Source organism: Rhamphochromis longiceps, linkage group LG6 (genome assembly GCF_057381845.1).
Source record: "Rhamphochromis longiceps isolate RC_006_pf linkage group LG6, R_longiceps_female_GT1.1, whole genome shotgun sequence".
NCBI classification, from domain to species: Eukaryota; Metazoa; Chordata; class Actinopteri; order Cichliformes; family Cichlidae; genus Rhamphochromis; species Rhamphochromis longiceps.
In genome coordinates, this window is record NC_140562.1 from 33090779 (window position 1) to 33105839 (window position 15061).

General features: G+C 43.4%; 1 protein-coding gene across 1 annotated transcript; it reads left to right on the plus strand.

The window, feature by feature from the left end:
* The first annotated feature begins 650 nt into the window (after positions 1-650).
* LOC146668399 (uncharacterized) lies at positions 651-2190 on the plus strand. Its single transcript, XM_085408844.1, is given in 2 exon segments — positions 651-1153; positions 1155-2190. Coding segments are annotated over 2 exon segments (1539 nt in total).
* Positions 2191-15061: the final 12871 nt, after the last annotated feature.

The window sequence follows — 15061 nt, forward strand, 5'->3', positions numbered from 1 at the left end:
TGGGGATTTATTGTTGTTTACTTCACCACCTTGTAAATAAACACTGTTGCACTGAATAGTCCGGCGGTTGGGTCCTATTTCCCCATCTCCCCACGTGTCAGGATCAGGAGAGACTCGGAGGCAGACCGTCACTTAAGTTCACAATTTATTTACACACAGACACCAGGTGCGGATATATACAGGTGAGGGGGCACAGGAAGAGGGTCTCCGGGGAACACAGGCACGGGAAGGGGATGGCTATGTACACAATCCTTCACTGAAGCTCAGGTAGCTCGGACTCCGGCTTTTAGCTCACCAAACGGCGGTCCTCAGGCTGGCGAGAAATCTGACACAGGGAGGAAAAACAGGTAAGTTGCGGCACGAAAGAAACTCGGGAAAAAGCTCAGATTGGCGATGACACTGACGAGTGTTACACAATAATCCAGCGAAGAAGCACTCTCAGCAGCCGCCTTAAGAAGTGGATGAGATGATTGTTTGCAGGTGTCCGAGCCAGGGGCTGGAGCCGTCATGACTCCGCCCCGGTAGAGCGCAGTGGGGAAAGAGATGCAGCACAACAAAAACACTTGTAGCCATACAGAGTCAGCCGAGAAGGCACAGGGTCATGACACCACGGTCTGCCAGCCAGACCGTGACAGAATAATCCAGCCATTATGGGCCCAGCGGACTCAAGGACCGTCTCACAGGAGGAATTGCTCGCCCAGCTCTGGAATTACTGTCGGAGCATTATCCAGGCGGCAGACCCACATCAGAGACACATACAGGTCGTATTTTTTGATACTTTCCTGTCTTCAACCACCTTTTCTGTAAGCTTTTTGGACATTAAGAGATTAATTTCGATTATAACCATACTGAGGGCAAGTTCCAGCTTTGAGCTTTTTGGTTTGGGCTGTCCGGGTGAGGCGGATGTGGCGACCTCCCTGGGAGCCCTTGCTGCCTGTTTCTTTTTTCATAGGCAGATAGCTTCCCCACCGTCGCTTGCAGCTCACTTGTTGGACCCTCCATTGTGGGGGAAACAGTTCCCACGCTCTCTGCACCTCACCACATCTCCACTCACCCCCGCGGCATCTGCTGAGTCAGCAGACGAAGGACCGGCAGCTCAAAACCACACAGCTGCTGTCCTGCCCGGCCGGCTGGTGGAACCTTAGTCAGACACCGGCCCCGGCATTGTTTAGGAAGCGACGTTGGCGCCGCCGGCGTGCCTCACCACTGCCAGGTTCCCTGACTTTTCCTCAGCCAATTGTGTCGGAGGTCGATACACCGGCTGGACCCACTCCACCAGCGTCCCATCAGTCTGCAACGAGTGCAGCACTCTCGGCTTCACTATCCACATCACCTACTTTACCATCATCTCCACCGCCTGCGGATGCCGTATCACCATCTTCGCCACCGGCTCAACCATCCGTAGCTGCAGTGCAGCCGGAGGAGCTCGGCGAGCGGGACGAGCCCGCGCCGCCTGCAGAGGAGCTCAGCAAATGGGAGGAGCCCGCGCCGCCTGTAGAGGAGCTCGGTGAGCGGGAGGAGCCCGCGCCGCCTGCAGAGGAGCTCAGCGAGCGGGAGGAGCCCGCGCCGCCTGCAGAGGAGCTCGGCGTGCCGCAGCAGGAGAGAGCGCCGGAGCTCAGCGAGCCTGCACCGCCGCTGAAGGAGGGACCTGCGCTGCCAACTGTGGAGCTCAGCGAGCAGGAGCCCAGTGAGCAGGAGCCAGCGTCGCAGCCGGAGGTACTCGGCGTGCAGGGGGGACCCGCTCAGCCAGAGCCGGAGGTCGGTGTGCAGGATGTACCTCCACGTCCAGCGCGCCCACCACAGCGTCCACGTCCAGCACGTCGGGGATTATGGGCCATTCTACTCCGTCGCTCAACAGAGCTGCAACGCCGCCGCCATCGGACCCGTGGCCGCCTGCCGGAACTGTTGCGACGCCGCCACCACCGGGCCTGTGGCTGCCCGCCGGAGCTGTCACACAGCTGCCACCGGATCCGTGGCCGCCCGCCGGAGCTGCAGCGCCGCCGCCATTGCACCTGTGGCAGGCCGCTTGAAGTATTCTGTTGCTTTCACGGGACCCGAGGTAGGCCACCTGAACTCTTGTGTTATAGTTACTGGCCGCCTGAACTATTTTTCTCCCGCCACAGTTTTGGGGGGTTATTGAACTGTTTTGTGCCTCCGCTGGAGTCGCGGTTGAGCCTCTGGGACTTTTGAGATGGACAGTTTGGTCATATGGGGGTTGGTTTTATTACTATGTGCATATTTGTATTGTACAGCACTTTTGTCTACCAGGTGTGTTTTTAAAGTGTTATTTACATAAATGATGATGATGATCTGGGCAATGATAATTGATTGTTAAAATCCATTTTTATGGTAGTGTTTTAAACACTAAAGTAACTATATAAAAATGCTTTTGTCCGGGTCCTGGGTCGGAGCGACCCAGGGTCCCCGAGCAGTTATGAATTATGTTGTGATATGTATTTGTAATTCTATGCTTCTGTTCGGTGTTCCACTTATTGTATGTGTAGCCGTGTGTGTGTATGTGTGCGTATATATGTGTGTGGATGTCAAGCACCTGCAGGCCTGATGGGCGTGGTCCTGCTAGAGGATTGGCCACGCCTGCTGCTGATCAGGCTCGTCGGGGGAGCTATTTAGGAGACCGATGGAGCTCCCACCGACGCGGGATTATTGCGACACGACACGTCACGGGAGAGCACGGGGATTTATTGTTGTTGGTTTCCATACATTGTAAATAAATGCACTGTTTACACACAGAGCTCCGCGCCTGGGTCCTCCTTCCCTGCATCCTCACGGTTTGCCCTGCCAAACCGTGACAGCTTTAATTGATTTTCTATTCATCATATGTTTGTTTTTTTATGTGCCTCCCATTTCTATACATGGTACGAATATGCAGAAGAGTTGCATTGTTTGGTGTGTGACGTGCAGAACAGATAATATATGTCAGTTGTGGGCAGGGCTGGACTGGGACAAAAAATTGGCCCAGGCATTTTGACTAGAGACTGGCCCCCCCAGGTATTATAGGAAAAGCCATAAAGCCTTTGAATGAAAACAGACGCTGTTGTAAAAGTGATGTACACTGTCTTGTTGGTATATGTATGATTTCCATACATTTTAGGTCAGATAAAAACTTTGGTTGTAATCTTCAGATAATTATTTAATAAAAGCGAGACATTTTAAATGAGAATAAGAACGTATTTCTTTGCGCCCCCTTTTCCCTGTTAATGCCCTACCTGGCCCCCTGGCAAAACTTTGCTAGATCCGCCCCTGCACAGTTACCAGCTGTCAGCGTAAAAAAGGATCCTGGTGTTATTTGTCTCTCAGAAACAGTTCATAACTTCCCTTTAACTCATTCCTGTCACCTAAAAGGTAAACCTGTTTGTCCATCACCTGTTCAGCTCTGATGATTCAGTAAGGACATCTCCTGGTTTCATCTTCATGTTTCCCTCTCACCACATATCAAACCGACATCATGACCAGCAGCTTAATAGCTGTGGCTCCAGCAAACATCAGCTGATACTTGAAATTGATATTAAATCAATTCTAAAAACAGCTGATCAAGCTTAAACGTGCAGCTGTTGTTTAACGCGACATCCGCTGGTTTCCTCTTTCTGGCGCAAAGTGGGCGATAAACAAACAAGAGAGAAAAGCTGATCATTGATCAGATTCATGATCATGTTCATTGAAGTAGAAACAGGTGAGGGAGGGGGAAAAATGAGCGAAGAAGAGGCAGCTGACAGCATAAAGACAGAATAACTCAAGCTTTGTGTCTTTTCCATTGTAGCTGAAGTCCGGGACAAACTGTGCTCCTTTTTTAGCTCAATACAAAACGCGTAATATTTTCTCTGAATGCGGGACGATTCCGTCTTTTTACGGGACGGTTGGCAACTCTACTAACAAACCTTATGAATTAAATAAAGTTCACTATCAGTAACATCATAGCACCCACCCAGCTGTATAGAAACTCCGTCATGCTAGCTAGTACGCAGTACGAGTTATTGTAAACTGACTGTAAAAAACAAAACAAAAACTGACAGCACAACAAAAATAAACTCCACCTAAACTTGGTTTATATCTGACCCAGATAGACTGCAGGTCATAACCGGCGGCTGCCTCTGGTCTCTCCTTCTCTTGCCTCCTCTTTCTCTCATCCACCTGCTGTCCTCCACCACTTGCTAATGTTACTGAATCTGTGGAAGCATCGCGATAGCCATCACCAAACAACTGAGTTATTTTTACACACCAGCTAGCATCTGACCAATCCACCACCTTTCATTGTTTATACCGTTACCAGAAAAAAATAAAAAATCATCGGCCCATAAAAACGAAAAATCACCATCGGCCCACCGGGCAAATGCTTGTGGGAAAAAATGTTCAGTAGTAACACATTTCTCTTAAATGCTACAGGAAATAATTCAAACGGCCAGGAATGCAGTTTCAAAAGTGAAACAACAATCTGAACTAGAAGGCTAACCTCACATTTAACCTTTAATTTCAACTATAAAAATGTAGAACTGAACTAATAACCAGAATTATACATATAATAGACATGTATTATCTTATTTAATAGCGAAACCACATCACAACAATAAGGTTACTGGCTGATCTGGGCAATGATAATTGATTGTTCAAATCCATTTTTATGGTAGTGTTTTAAACACTAAAGTAACTATATAAAAATGCTTTAATGGATTTTCTATTCAACATATGCTTTTTTGTGTGCCTCCCATTTCTATTCATGGCACAAATATGCAGAAGAGTTACATTGTTGGGTGTGTGATGTGCAGAACAGATAATATATGTCAGTTGTGGGAAAAAATGTTCAGTAGTAACACATTTCTCATAAATGCTACAGGAAGTAATTAAAACGGCCAGTAATGCAGTTTCAAAAGTGAAACAACAATCTGAACTAGAAGGCTAACCTCACATTTAACCTTTAATTTCAACTAAAAAAATGTAGAACTGAATCAGTAACCAGAATTATTCAATTCAATTCAATTCAATTTTATTTATATAGCGCCAAATCACAACATAAGTCGCCTCAAGGCGCTTCATAGATACAGAGAAAACCCCAACAATCATATGACCCCCTATGAGCAAGCACTTTGGCAACAGTGGGAAGGAAAAACTCCCTTCTAACAGGAAGAAACCTCCGGCAGAACCAGGCTCAGGGAGGGGCGGCCATCTGCTGCGACCGGTTGGGGTGAGAGAAGGAAGACAGGATAAAAGACATGCTGTGGAAGAGAGACAGAGGTTAATAACAGATATGATTCAATGCAGAGAGGTCTGTTAATACATAGTGAGCGAGAAAGGTGACTGGAAAGGAAAAACTCAATGCATCATGGGAATCCCCCGGCAGCCTATGTCTATTGCAGCATAACTAAGGGAGGATTCAGGGTCACCTGGTCCAGCCCTAACTATATGCTTTAGCAAAAAGGAAAGTTTTAAGCCTAATCTTCAAAGTAGAGATTGTGTCTGTCTCCTGAATCCAAACTGGAAGCTGGTTCCACAGAAGAGGGGCCTGAAAACTGAAGGCTCTCCCTCCCATTCTACTTTTAAATACTCTAGTAACAACAAGTAGGCCTGCAGAGCGAGAGCGAAGTGCTCTAATAGGGTGATATGGTACTACAAGGTCATTAAGATAAGATGGGGCCTGATTATTTAAGACCTTGTATGTGAGGAGCAGGATTTTGAATTCAATTCTGGATTTAACAGGAAGCCAATGAAGGGAAGCCAAAACAGGAGAAATATGCTCTCTCTTTCTAGTCCCTGTCAGTACTCTTGCTGCAGCATTTTGGATTAGCTGAAGGCTTTTCAGTGAGTTTTTTGGACATCCTGATAATAATGAATTACAGTAGTCCAGCCTGGAAGTAATAAATGCATGAACTAGTTTTTCAGCGTCACTCTGAGACAGGATATTTCTAATTTTAGAGATGTTGCGCAAATGGAAGAACGCAGTCTTACATATTTGTTTAATATGTGCATTGAAGGACATGTCCTGGTCAAAAATAACTGAAGTCCGGGACAAACTGTGCTCCTTTTTTAGCTCAATACAAAACGCGTAATATTTTCTCTGAATGCGGGACGATTCCGTCTTTTTACGGGACGGTTGGCAACTCTACTAACAAACCTTATGAATTAAATAAAGTTCACTATCAGTAACATCATAGCACCCACCCAGCTGTATAGAAACTCCGTCATGCTAGCTAGTACGCAGTACGAGTTATTGTAAACTGACTGTAAAAAACAAAACAAAAACTGACAGCACAACAAAAATAAACTCCACCTAAACTTGGTTTATATCTGACCCAGATAGACTGCAGGTCATAACCGGCGGCTGCCTCTGGTCTCTCCTTCTCTTGCCTCCCCTTTCTCTCATCCACCTGCTGTCCTCCACCACTTGCTAATGTTACTGAATCTGTGGAAGCATCGCGATAGCCATCACCAAACAACTGAGTTATTTTTACACACCAGCTAGCATCTGACCAATCCACCACCTTTCATTGTTTATACCGTTACCAGAAAAAAATAAAAAATCATCGGCCCATAAAAACGAAAAATCACCATCGGCCCACCGGGCAAATGCTTGTGGGAAAAAATGTTCAGTAGTAACACATTTCTCTTAAATGCTACAGGAAAGCAGCAAACTATTTCTCCAGGCTAAATGATGATCCTCTAAATTTGTGACACGCCATTTCCTCTCCAGATTACGAGTCATCTGCTTTAGGGTACGTGTTTGAGAATTAGACCACGGAGTCAGGTACTTCTGATTAGAGACCTTAGTTTTCACAGGAGCTACAGTATCAGTATTATACATATAATAGACATGTATTATCTTTTACGACAAACAATAACAACCATTATATAATGGTTCCACAGTAAAAAAGAAAAAACAAAAAAGAATGGTATTTGTGATTAACAACAAGTTTTTTTTTTTAAATTTAAAGTAATTTTATTGCTGTGTCTGGTTTTATTACTATGTGCATATTTGTATTGTACAGCACTTTTGTCTACCAGGTGTGTTTTTAAAGTGTTATTTACATAAATGATGATGATGATCTGGGCAATGATAATTGATTGTTAAAATCCATTTTTATGGTAGTGTTTTAAACACTAAAGTAACTATATAAAAATGCTTTTGTCCGGGTCCTGGGTCGGAGCGACCCAGGGTCCCCGAGCAGTTATGAATTATGTTGTGATATGTATTTGTAATTCTATGCTTCTGTTCGGTGTTCCACTTATTGTATGTGTAGCCGTATGTGTGTATGTGTGCGTATATATGTGTGTGGATGTCAAGCACCTGCAGGCCTGATGGGCGTGGTCCTGCTAGAGGATTGGCCATGCCTGCTGCTGATCAGGCTCGTCGGGGGAGCTATTTAGGAGACCGATGGAGCTCCCACCGACGCGGGATTATTGCGACACGACGCGTCACGGGAGAGCACGGGGATTTATTGTTGTTGGTTTCCATACATTGTAAATAAACGCACTGTTTACACACAGAGCTCCGCGCCTGGGTCCTCCTTCCCTGCATCCTCACGGTTTGCCCTGCCAAACCGTGACAGCTTTAATTGATTTTCTATTCATCATATGTTTGTTTTTTTATGTGCCTCCCATTTCTATACATGGTACAAATATGCAGAAGAGTTGCATTGTTTGGTGTGTGACGTGCAGAACAGATAATATATGTCAGTTGTGGGCAGGGCTGGACTGGGACAAAAAATTGGCCCAGGCATTTTGACTAGAGACTGGCCCCCCCAGGTATTATAGGAAAAGCCATAAAGCCTTTGAATGAAAACAGACGCTGTTGTAAAAGTGATGTACACTGTCTTGTTGGTATATGTATGATTTCCATACATTTTAGGTCAGATAAAAACTTTGGTTGTAATCTTCAGATAATTATTTAATAAAAGCGAGACATTTTAAATGAGAATAAGAACGTATTTCTTTGCGCCCCCTTTTCCCTGTTAATGCCCTACCTGGCCCCCTGGCAAAACTTTGCTAGATCCGCCCCTGCACAGTTACCAGCTGTCAGCGTAAAAAAGGATCCTGGTGTTATTTGTCTCTAAGAAACAGTTCATAACTTCCCTTTAACTCATTCCTGTCACCTAAAAGGTAAACCTGTTTGTCCATCACCTGTTCAGCTCTGATGATTCAGTAAGGACATCTCCTGGTTTCATCTTCATGTTTCCCTCTCACCACATATCAAACCGACATCATGACCAGCAGCTTAATAGCTGTGGCTCCAGCAAACATCAGCTGATACTTGAAATTGATATTAAATCAATTCTAAAAACAGCTGATCAAGCTTAAACGTGCAGCTGTTGTTTAACGCGACATCCGCTGGTTTCCTCTTTCTGGCGCAAAGTGGGCGATAAACAAACAAGAGAGAAAAGCTGATCATTGATCAGATTCATGATCATGTTCATTGAAGTAGAAACAGGTGAGGGAGGGGGAAAAATGAGCGAAGAAGAGGCAGCTGACAGCATAAAGACAGAATAACTCAAGCTTTGTGTCTTTTCCATTGTAGCTGAAGTCCGGGACAAACTGTGCTCCTTTTTTAGCTCAATACAAAACGCGTAATATTTTCTCTGAATGCGGGACGATTCCGTCTTTTTACGGGACGGTTGGCAACTCTACTAACAAACCTTATGAATTAAATAAAGTTCACTATCAGTAACATCATAGCACCCACCCAGCTGTATAGAAACTCCGTCATGCTAGCTAGTACGCAGTACGAGTTATTGTAAACTGACTGTAAAAAACAAAACAAAAACTGACAGCACAACAAAAATAAACTCCACCTAAACTTGGTTTATATCTGACCCAGATAGACTGCAGGTCATAACCGGCGGCTGCCTCTGGTCTCTCCTTCTCTTGCCTCCTCTTTCTCTCATCCACCTGCTGTCCTCCACCACTTGCTAATGTTACTGAATCTGTGGAAGCATCGCGATAGCCATCACCAAACAACTGAGTTATTTTTACACACCAGCTAGCATCTGACCAATCCACCACCTTTCATTGTTTATACCGTTACCAGAAAAAAATAAAAAATCATCGGCCCATAAAAACGAAAAATCACCATCGGCCCACCGGGCAAATGCTTGTGGGAAAAAATGTTCAGTAGTAACACATTTCTCTTAAATGCTACAGGAAATAATTCAAACGGCCAGGAATGCAGTTTCAAAAGTGAAACAACAATCTGAACTAGAAGGCTAACCTCACATTTAACCTTTAATTTCAACTATAAAAATGTAGAACTGAACTAATAACCAGAATTATACATATAATAGACATGTATTATCTTATTTAATAGCGAAACCACATCACAACAATAAGGTTACTGGCTGATCTGGGCAATGATAATTGATTGTTCAAATCCATTTTTATGGTAGTGTTTTAAACACTAAAGTAACTATATAAAAATGCTTTAATGGATTTTCTATTCAACATATGCTTTTTTGTGTGCCTCCCATTTCTATTCATGGCACAAATATGCAGAAGAGTTACATTGTTGGGTGTGTGATGTGCAGAACAGATAATATATGTCAGTTGTGGGAAAAAATGTTCAGTAGTAACACATTTCTCATAAATGCTACAGGAAGTAATTAAAACGGCCAGTAATGCAGTTTCAAAAGTGAAACAACAATCTGAACTAGAAGGCTAACCTCACATTTAACCTTTAATTTCAACTAAAAAAATGTAGAACTGAATCAGTAACCAGAATTATTCAATTCAATTCAATTCAATTTTATTTATATAGCGCCAAATCACAACATAAGTCGCCTCAAGGCGCTTCATAGATACAGAGAAAACCCCAACAATCATATGACCCCCTATGAGCAAGCACTTTGGCAACAGTGGGAAGGAAAAACTCCCTTCTAACAGGAAGAAACCTCCGGCAGAACCAGGCTCAGGGAGGGGCGGCCATCTGCTGCGACCGGTTGGGGTGAGAGAAGGAAGACAGGATAAAAGACATGCTGTGGAAGAGAGACAGAGGTTAATAACAGATATGATTCAATGCAGAGAGGTCTGTTAATACATAGTGAGCGAGAAAGGTGACTGGAAAGGAAAAACTCAATGCATCATGGGAATCCCCCGGCAGCCTATGTCTATTGCAGCATAACTAAGGGAGGATTCAGGGTCACCTGGTCCAGCCCTAACTATATGCTTCAGCAAAAAGGAAAGTTTTAAGCCTAATCTTCAAAGTAGAGATTGTGTCTGTCTCCTGAATCCAAACTGGAAGCTGGTTCCACAGAAGAGGGGCCTGAAAACTGAAGGCTCTCCCTCCCATTCTACTTTTAAATACTCTAGTAACAACAAGTAGGCCTGCAGAGCGAGAGCGAAGTGCTCTAATAGGGTGATATGGTACTACAAGGTCATTAAGATAAGATGGGGCCTGATTATTTAAGACCTTGTATGTGAGGAGCAGGATTTTGAATTCAATTCTGGATTTAACAGGAAGCCAATGAAGGGAAGCCAAAACAGGAGAAATATGCTCTCTCTTTCTAGTCCCTGTCAGTACTCTTGCTGCAGCATTTTGGATTAGCTGAAGGCTTTTCAGTGAGTTTTTTGGACATCCTGATAATAATGAATTACAGTAGTCCAGCCTGGAAGTAATAAATGCATGAACTAGTTTTTCAGCGTCACTCTGAGACAGGATATTTCTAATTTTAGAGATGTTGCGCAAATGGAAGAACGCAGTCTTACATATTTGTTTAATATGTGCATTGAAGGACATGTCCTGGTCAAAAATAACTGAAGTCCGGGACAAACTGTGCTCCTTTTTTAGCTCAATACAAAACGCGTAATATTTTCTCTGAATGCGGGACGATTCCGTCTTTTTACGGGACGGTTGGCAACTCTACTAACAAACCTTATGAATTAAATAAAGTTCACTATCAGTAACATCATAGCACCCACCCAGCTGTATAGAAACTCCGTCATGCTAGCTAGTACGCAGTACGAGTTATTGTAAACTGACTGTAAAAAACAAAACAAAAACTGACAGCACAACAAAAATAAACTCCACCTAAACTTGGTTTATATCTGACCCAGATAGACTGCAGGTCATAACCGGCGGCTGCCTCTGGTCTCTCCTTCTCTTGCCTCCCCTTTCTCTCATCCACCTGCTGTCCTCCACCACTTGCTAATGTTACTGAATCTGTGGAAGCATCGCGATAGCCATCACCAAACAACTGAGTTATTTTTACACACCAGCTAGCATCTGACCAATCCACCACCTTTCATTGTTTATACCGTTACCAGAAAAAAATAAAAAATCATCGGCCCATAAAAACGAAAAATCACCATCGGCCCACCGGGCAAATGCTTGTGGGAAAAAATGTTCAGTAGTAACACATTTCTCTTAAATGCTACAGGAAAGCAGCAAACTATTTCTCCAGGCTAAATGATGATCCTCTAAATTTGTGACACGCCATTTCCTCTCCAGATTACGAGTCATCTGCTTTAGGGTACGTGTTTGAGAATTAGACCACGGAGTCAGGTACTTCTGATTAGAGACCTTAGTTTTCACAGGAGCTACAGTATCAGTATTATACATATAATAGACATGTATTATCTTTTACGACAAACAATAACAACCATTATATAATGGTTCCACAGTAAAAAAGAAAAAACAAAAAAGAATGGTATTTGTGATTAACAACAAGTTTTTTTTTTTAAATTTAAAGTAATTTTATTGCTGTGTCTGGTTTTATTACTATGTGCATATTTGTATTGTACAGCACTTTTGTCTACCAGGTGTGTTTTTAAAGTGTTATTTACATAAATGATGATGATGATCTGGGCAATGATAATTGATTGTTAAAATCCATTTTTATGGTAGTGTTTTAAACACTAAAGTAACTATATAAAAATGCTTTTGTCCGGGTCCTGGGTCGGAGCGACCCAGGGTCCCCGAGCAGTTATGAATTATGTTGTGATATGTATTTGTAATTCTATGCTTCTGTTCGGTGTTCCACTTATTGTATGTGTAGCCGTATGTGTGTATGTGTGCGTATATATGTGTGTGGATGTCAAGCACCTGCAGGCCTGATGGGCGTGGTCCTGCTAGAGGATTGGCCATGCCTGCTGCTGATCAGGCTCGTCGGGGGAGCTATTTAGGAGACCGATGGAGCTCCCACCGACGCGGGATTATTGCGACACGACGCGTCACGGGAGAGCACGGGGATTTATTGTTGTTGGTTTCCATACATTGTAAATAAACGCACTGTTTACACACAGAGCTCCGCGCCTGGGTCCTCCTTCCCTGCATCCTCACGGTTTGCCCTGCCAAACCGTGACAGCTTTAATTGATTTTCTATTCATCATATGTTTGTTTTTTTATGTGCCTCCCATTTCTATACATGGTACAAATATGCAGAAGAGTTGCATTGTTTGGTGTGTGACGTGCAGAACAGATAATATATGTCAGTTGTGGGCAGGGCTGGACTGGGACAAAAAATTGGCCCAGGCATTTTGACTAGAGACTGGCCCCCCCAGGTATTATAGGAAAAGCCATAAAGCCTTTGAATGAAAACAGACGCTGTTGTAAAAGTGATGTACACTGTCTTGTTGGTATATGTATGATTTCCATACATTTTAGGTCAGATAAAAACTTTGGTTGTAATCTTCAGATAATTATTTAATAAAAGCGAGACATTTTAAATGAGAATAAGAACGTATTTCTTTGCGCCCCCTTTTCCCTGTTAATGCCCTACCTGGCCCCCTGGCAAAACTTTGCTAGATCCGCCCCTGCACAGTTACCAGCTGTCAGCGTAAAAAAGGATCCTGGTGTTATTTGTCTCTAAGAAACAGTTCATAACTTCCCTTTAACTCATTCCTGTCACCTAAAAGGTAAACCTGTTTGTCCATCACCTGTTCAGCTCTGATGATTCAGTAAGGACATCTCCTGGTTTCATCTTCATGTTTCCCTCTCACCACATATCAAACCGACATCATGACCAGCAGCTTAATAGCTGTGGCTCCAGCAAACATCAGCTGATACTTGAAATTGATATTAAATCAATTCTAAAAACAGCTGATCAAGCTTAAACGTGCAGCTGTTGTTTAACGCGACATCCGCTGGTTTCCTCTTTCTGGCGCAAAGTGGGCGATAAACAAACAAGAGAGAAAAGCTGATCATTGATCAGATTCATGATCATGTTCATTGAAGTAGAAACAGGTGAGGGAGGGGGAAAAATGAGCGAAGAAGAGGCAGCTGACAGCATAAAGACAGAATAACTCAAGCTTTGTGTCTTTTCCATTGTAGCTGAAGTCCGGGACAAACTGTGCTCCTTTTTTAGCTCAATACAAAACGCGTAATATTTTCTCTGAATGCGGGACGATTCCGTCTTTTTACGGGACGGTTGGCAACTCTACTAACAAACCTTATGAATTAAATAAAGTTCACTATCAGTAACATGATAGCACCCACCCAGCTGTATAGAAACTCCGTCATGCTAGCTAGTACGCAGTACGAGTTATTGTAAACTGACTGTAAAAAACAAAACAAAAACTGACAGCACAACAAAAATAAACTCCACCTAAACTTGGTTTATATCTGACCCAGATAGACTGCAGGTCATAACCGGCGGCTGCCTCTGGTCTCTCCTTCTCTTGCCTCCCCTTTCTCTCATCCACCTGCTGTCCTCCACCACTTGCTAATGTTACTGAATCTGTGGAAGCATCGCGATAGCCATCACCAAACAACTGAGTTATTTTTACACACCAGCTAGCATCTGACCAATCCACCACCTTTCATTGTTTATACCGTTACCAGAAAAAAATAAAAAATCATCGGCCCATAAAAACGAAAAATCACCATCGGCCCACCGGGCAAATGCTTGTGGGAAAAAATGTTCAGTAGTAACACATTTCTCTTAAATGCTACAGGAAATAATTCAAACGGCCAGGAATGCAGTTTCAAAAGTGAAACAACAATCTGAACTAGAAGGCTAACCTCACATTTAACCTTTAATTTCAACTATAAAAATGTAGAACTGAACTAATAACCAGAATTATACATATAATAGACATGTATTATCTTATTTAATAGCGAAACCACATCACAACAATAAGGTTACTGGCTGATCTGGGCAATGATAATTGATTGTTCAAATCCATTTTTATGGTAGTGTTTTAAACACTAAAGTAACTATATAAAAATTCTTTAATGGATTTTCTATTCAACATATGCTTTTTTGTGTGCCTCCCATTTCTATTCATGGTACAAATATGCAGAAGAGTTACATTGTTGGGTGTGTTATGTGCAGAACAGATAATATATGTCAGTTGTGGGAAAAAATGTTCAGTAGTAACACCTCTCTCATAAATGCTACAGGAAGTGTTACGATCCGGCTCGAAATGACCGTAACAAGAGCGGTGTGTCCGTGACTTCCCACGCCCAAACAGACACAGTTTGTAGGCGGGGAGGATGGCAACAGCGCACACCGGGGGCGCTGTTGTATTTTGCTTACAGGGATAGAACAGTTTCAACGTATTCACATGACAAACCCTGGTTTTTCGCCGCTGATCTGGAGTGCAAATCACATAATGGTTATTGTCGAGTTTACATTCAACACTGTAAGGACCAGCAAACTGTGTTAGTAAACTGGACCCTACTACAGGCAGTAACATCAACACCCTCTCCCCTGGTTGAAAACTTCTATCCACAGCTTTTTTTGTCAAAACGAGCCTTCATTTTAGTTTGCACTTGCTTTAAGTTTTCCCCGGCTATTTTCCACGCTAGGCGAAGCCTATCTCGAAGCTGAGTCACATAGTCAGGTACACTACACGGCTCCTCCGGGGCCTCCGACAGCCATTTTCCCCTCAAAAGTCGGAGAGGGCCTCGGACCACATGTCCGAAAACCAACTCCGCAGGGCTAAATCCCAGCGACTCCTGTTTAGCCTCTCTAATGGCAAACAACAATAGGGGCAACCCCTCATCCCACTCTTTACCAGACTCCAAACAGAACTTACATAACATAACTTTGAGAGTTTGGTGGAACCTTTCCAAAGCACCTTGACTTTCGGGGTGATATGGACTTGATGTAACATGCTTAGCATG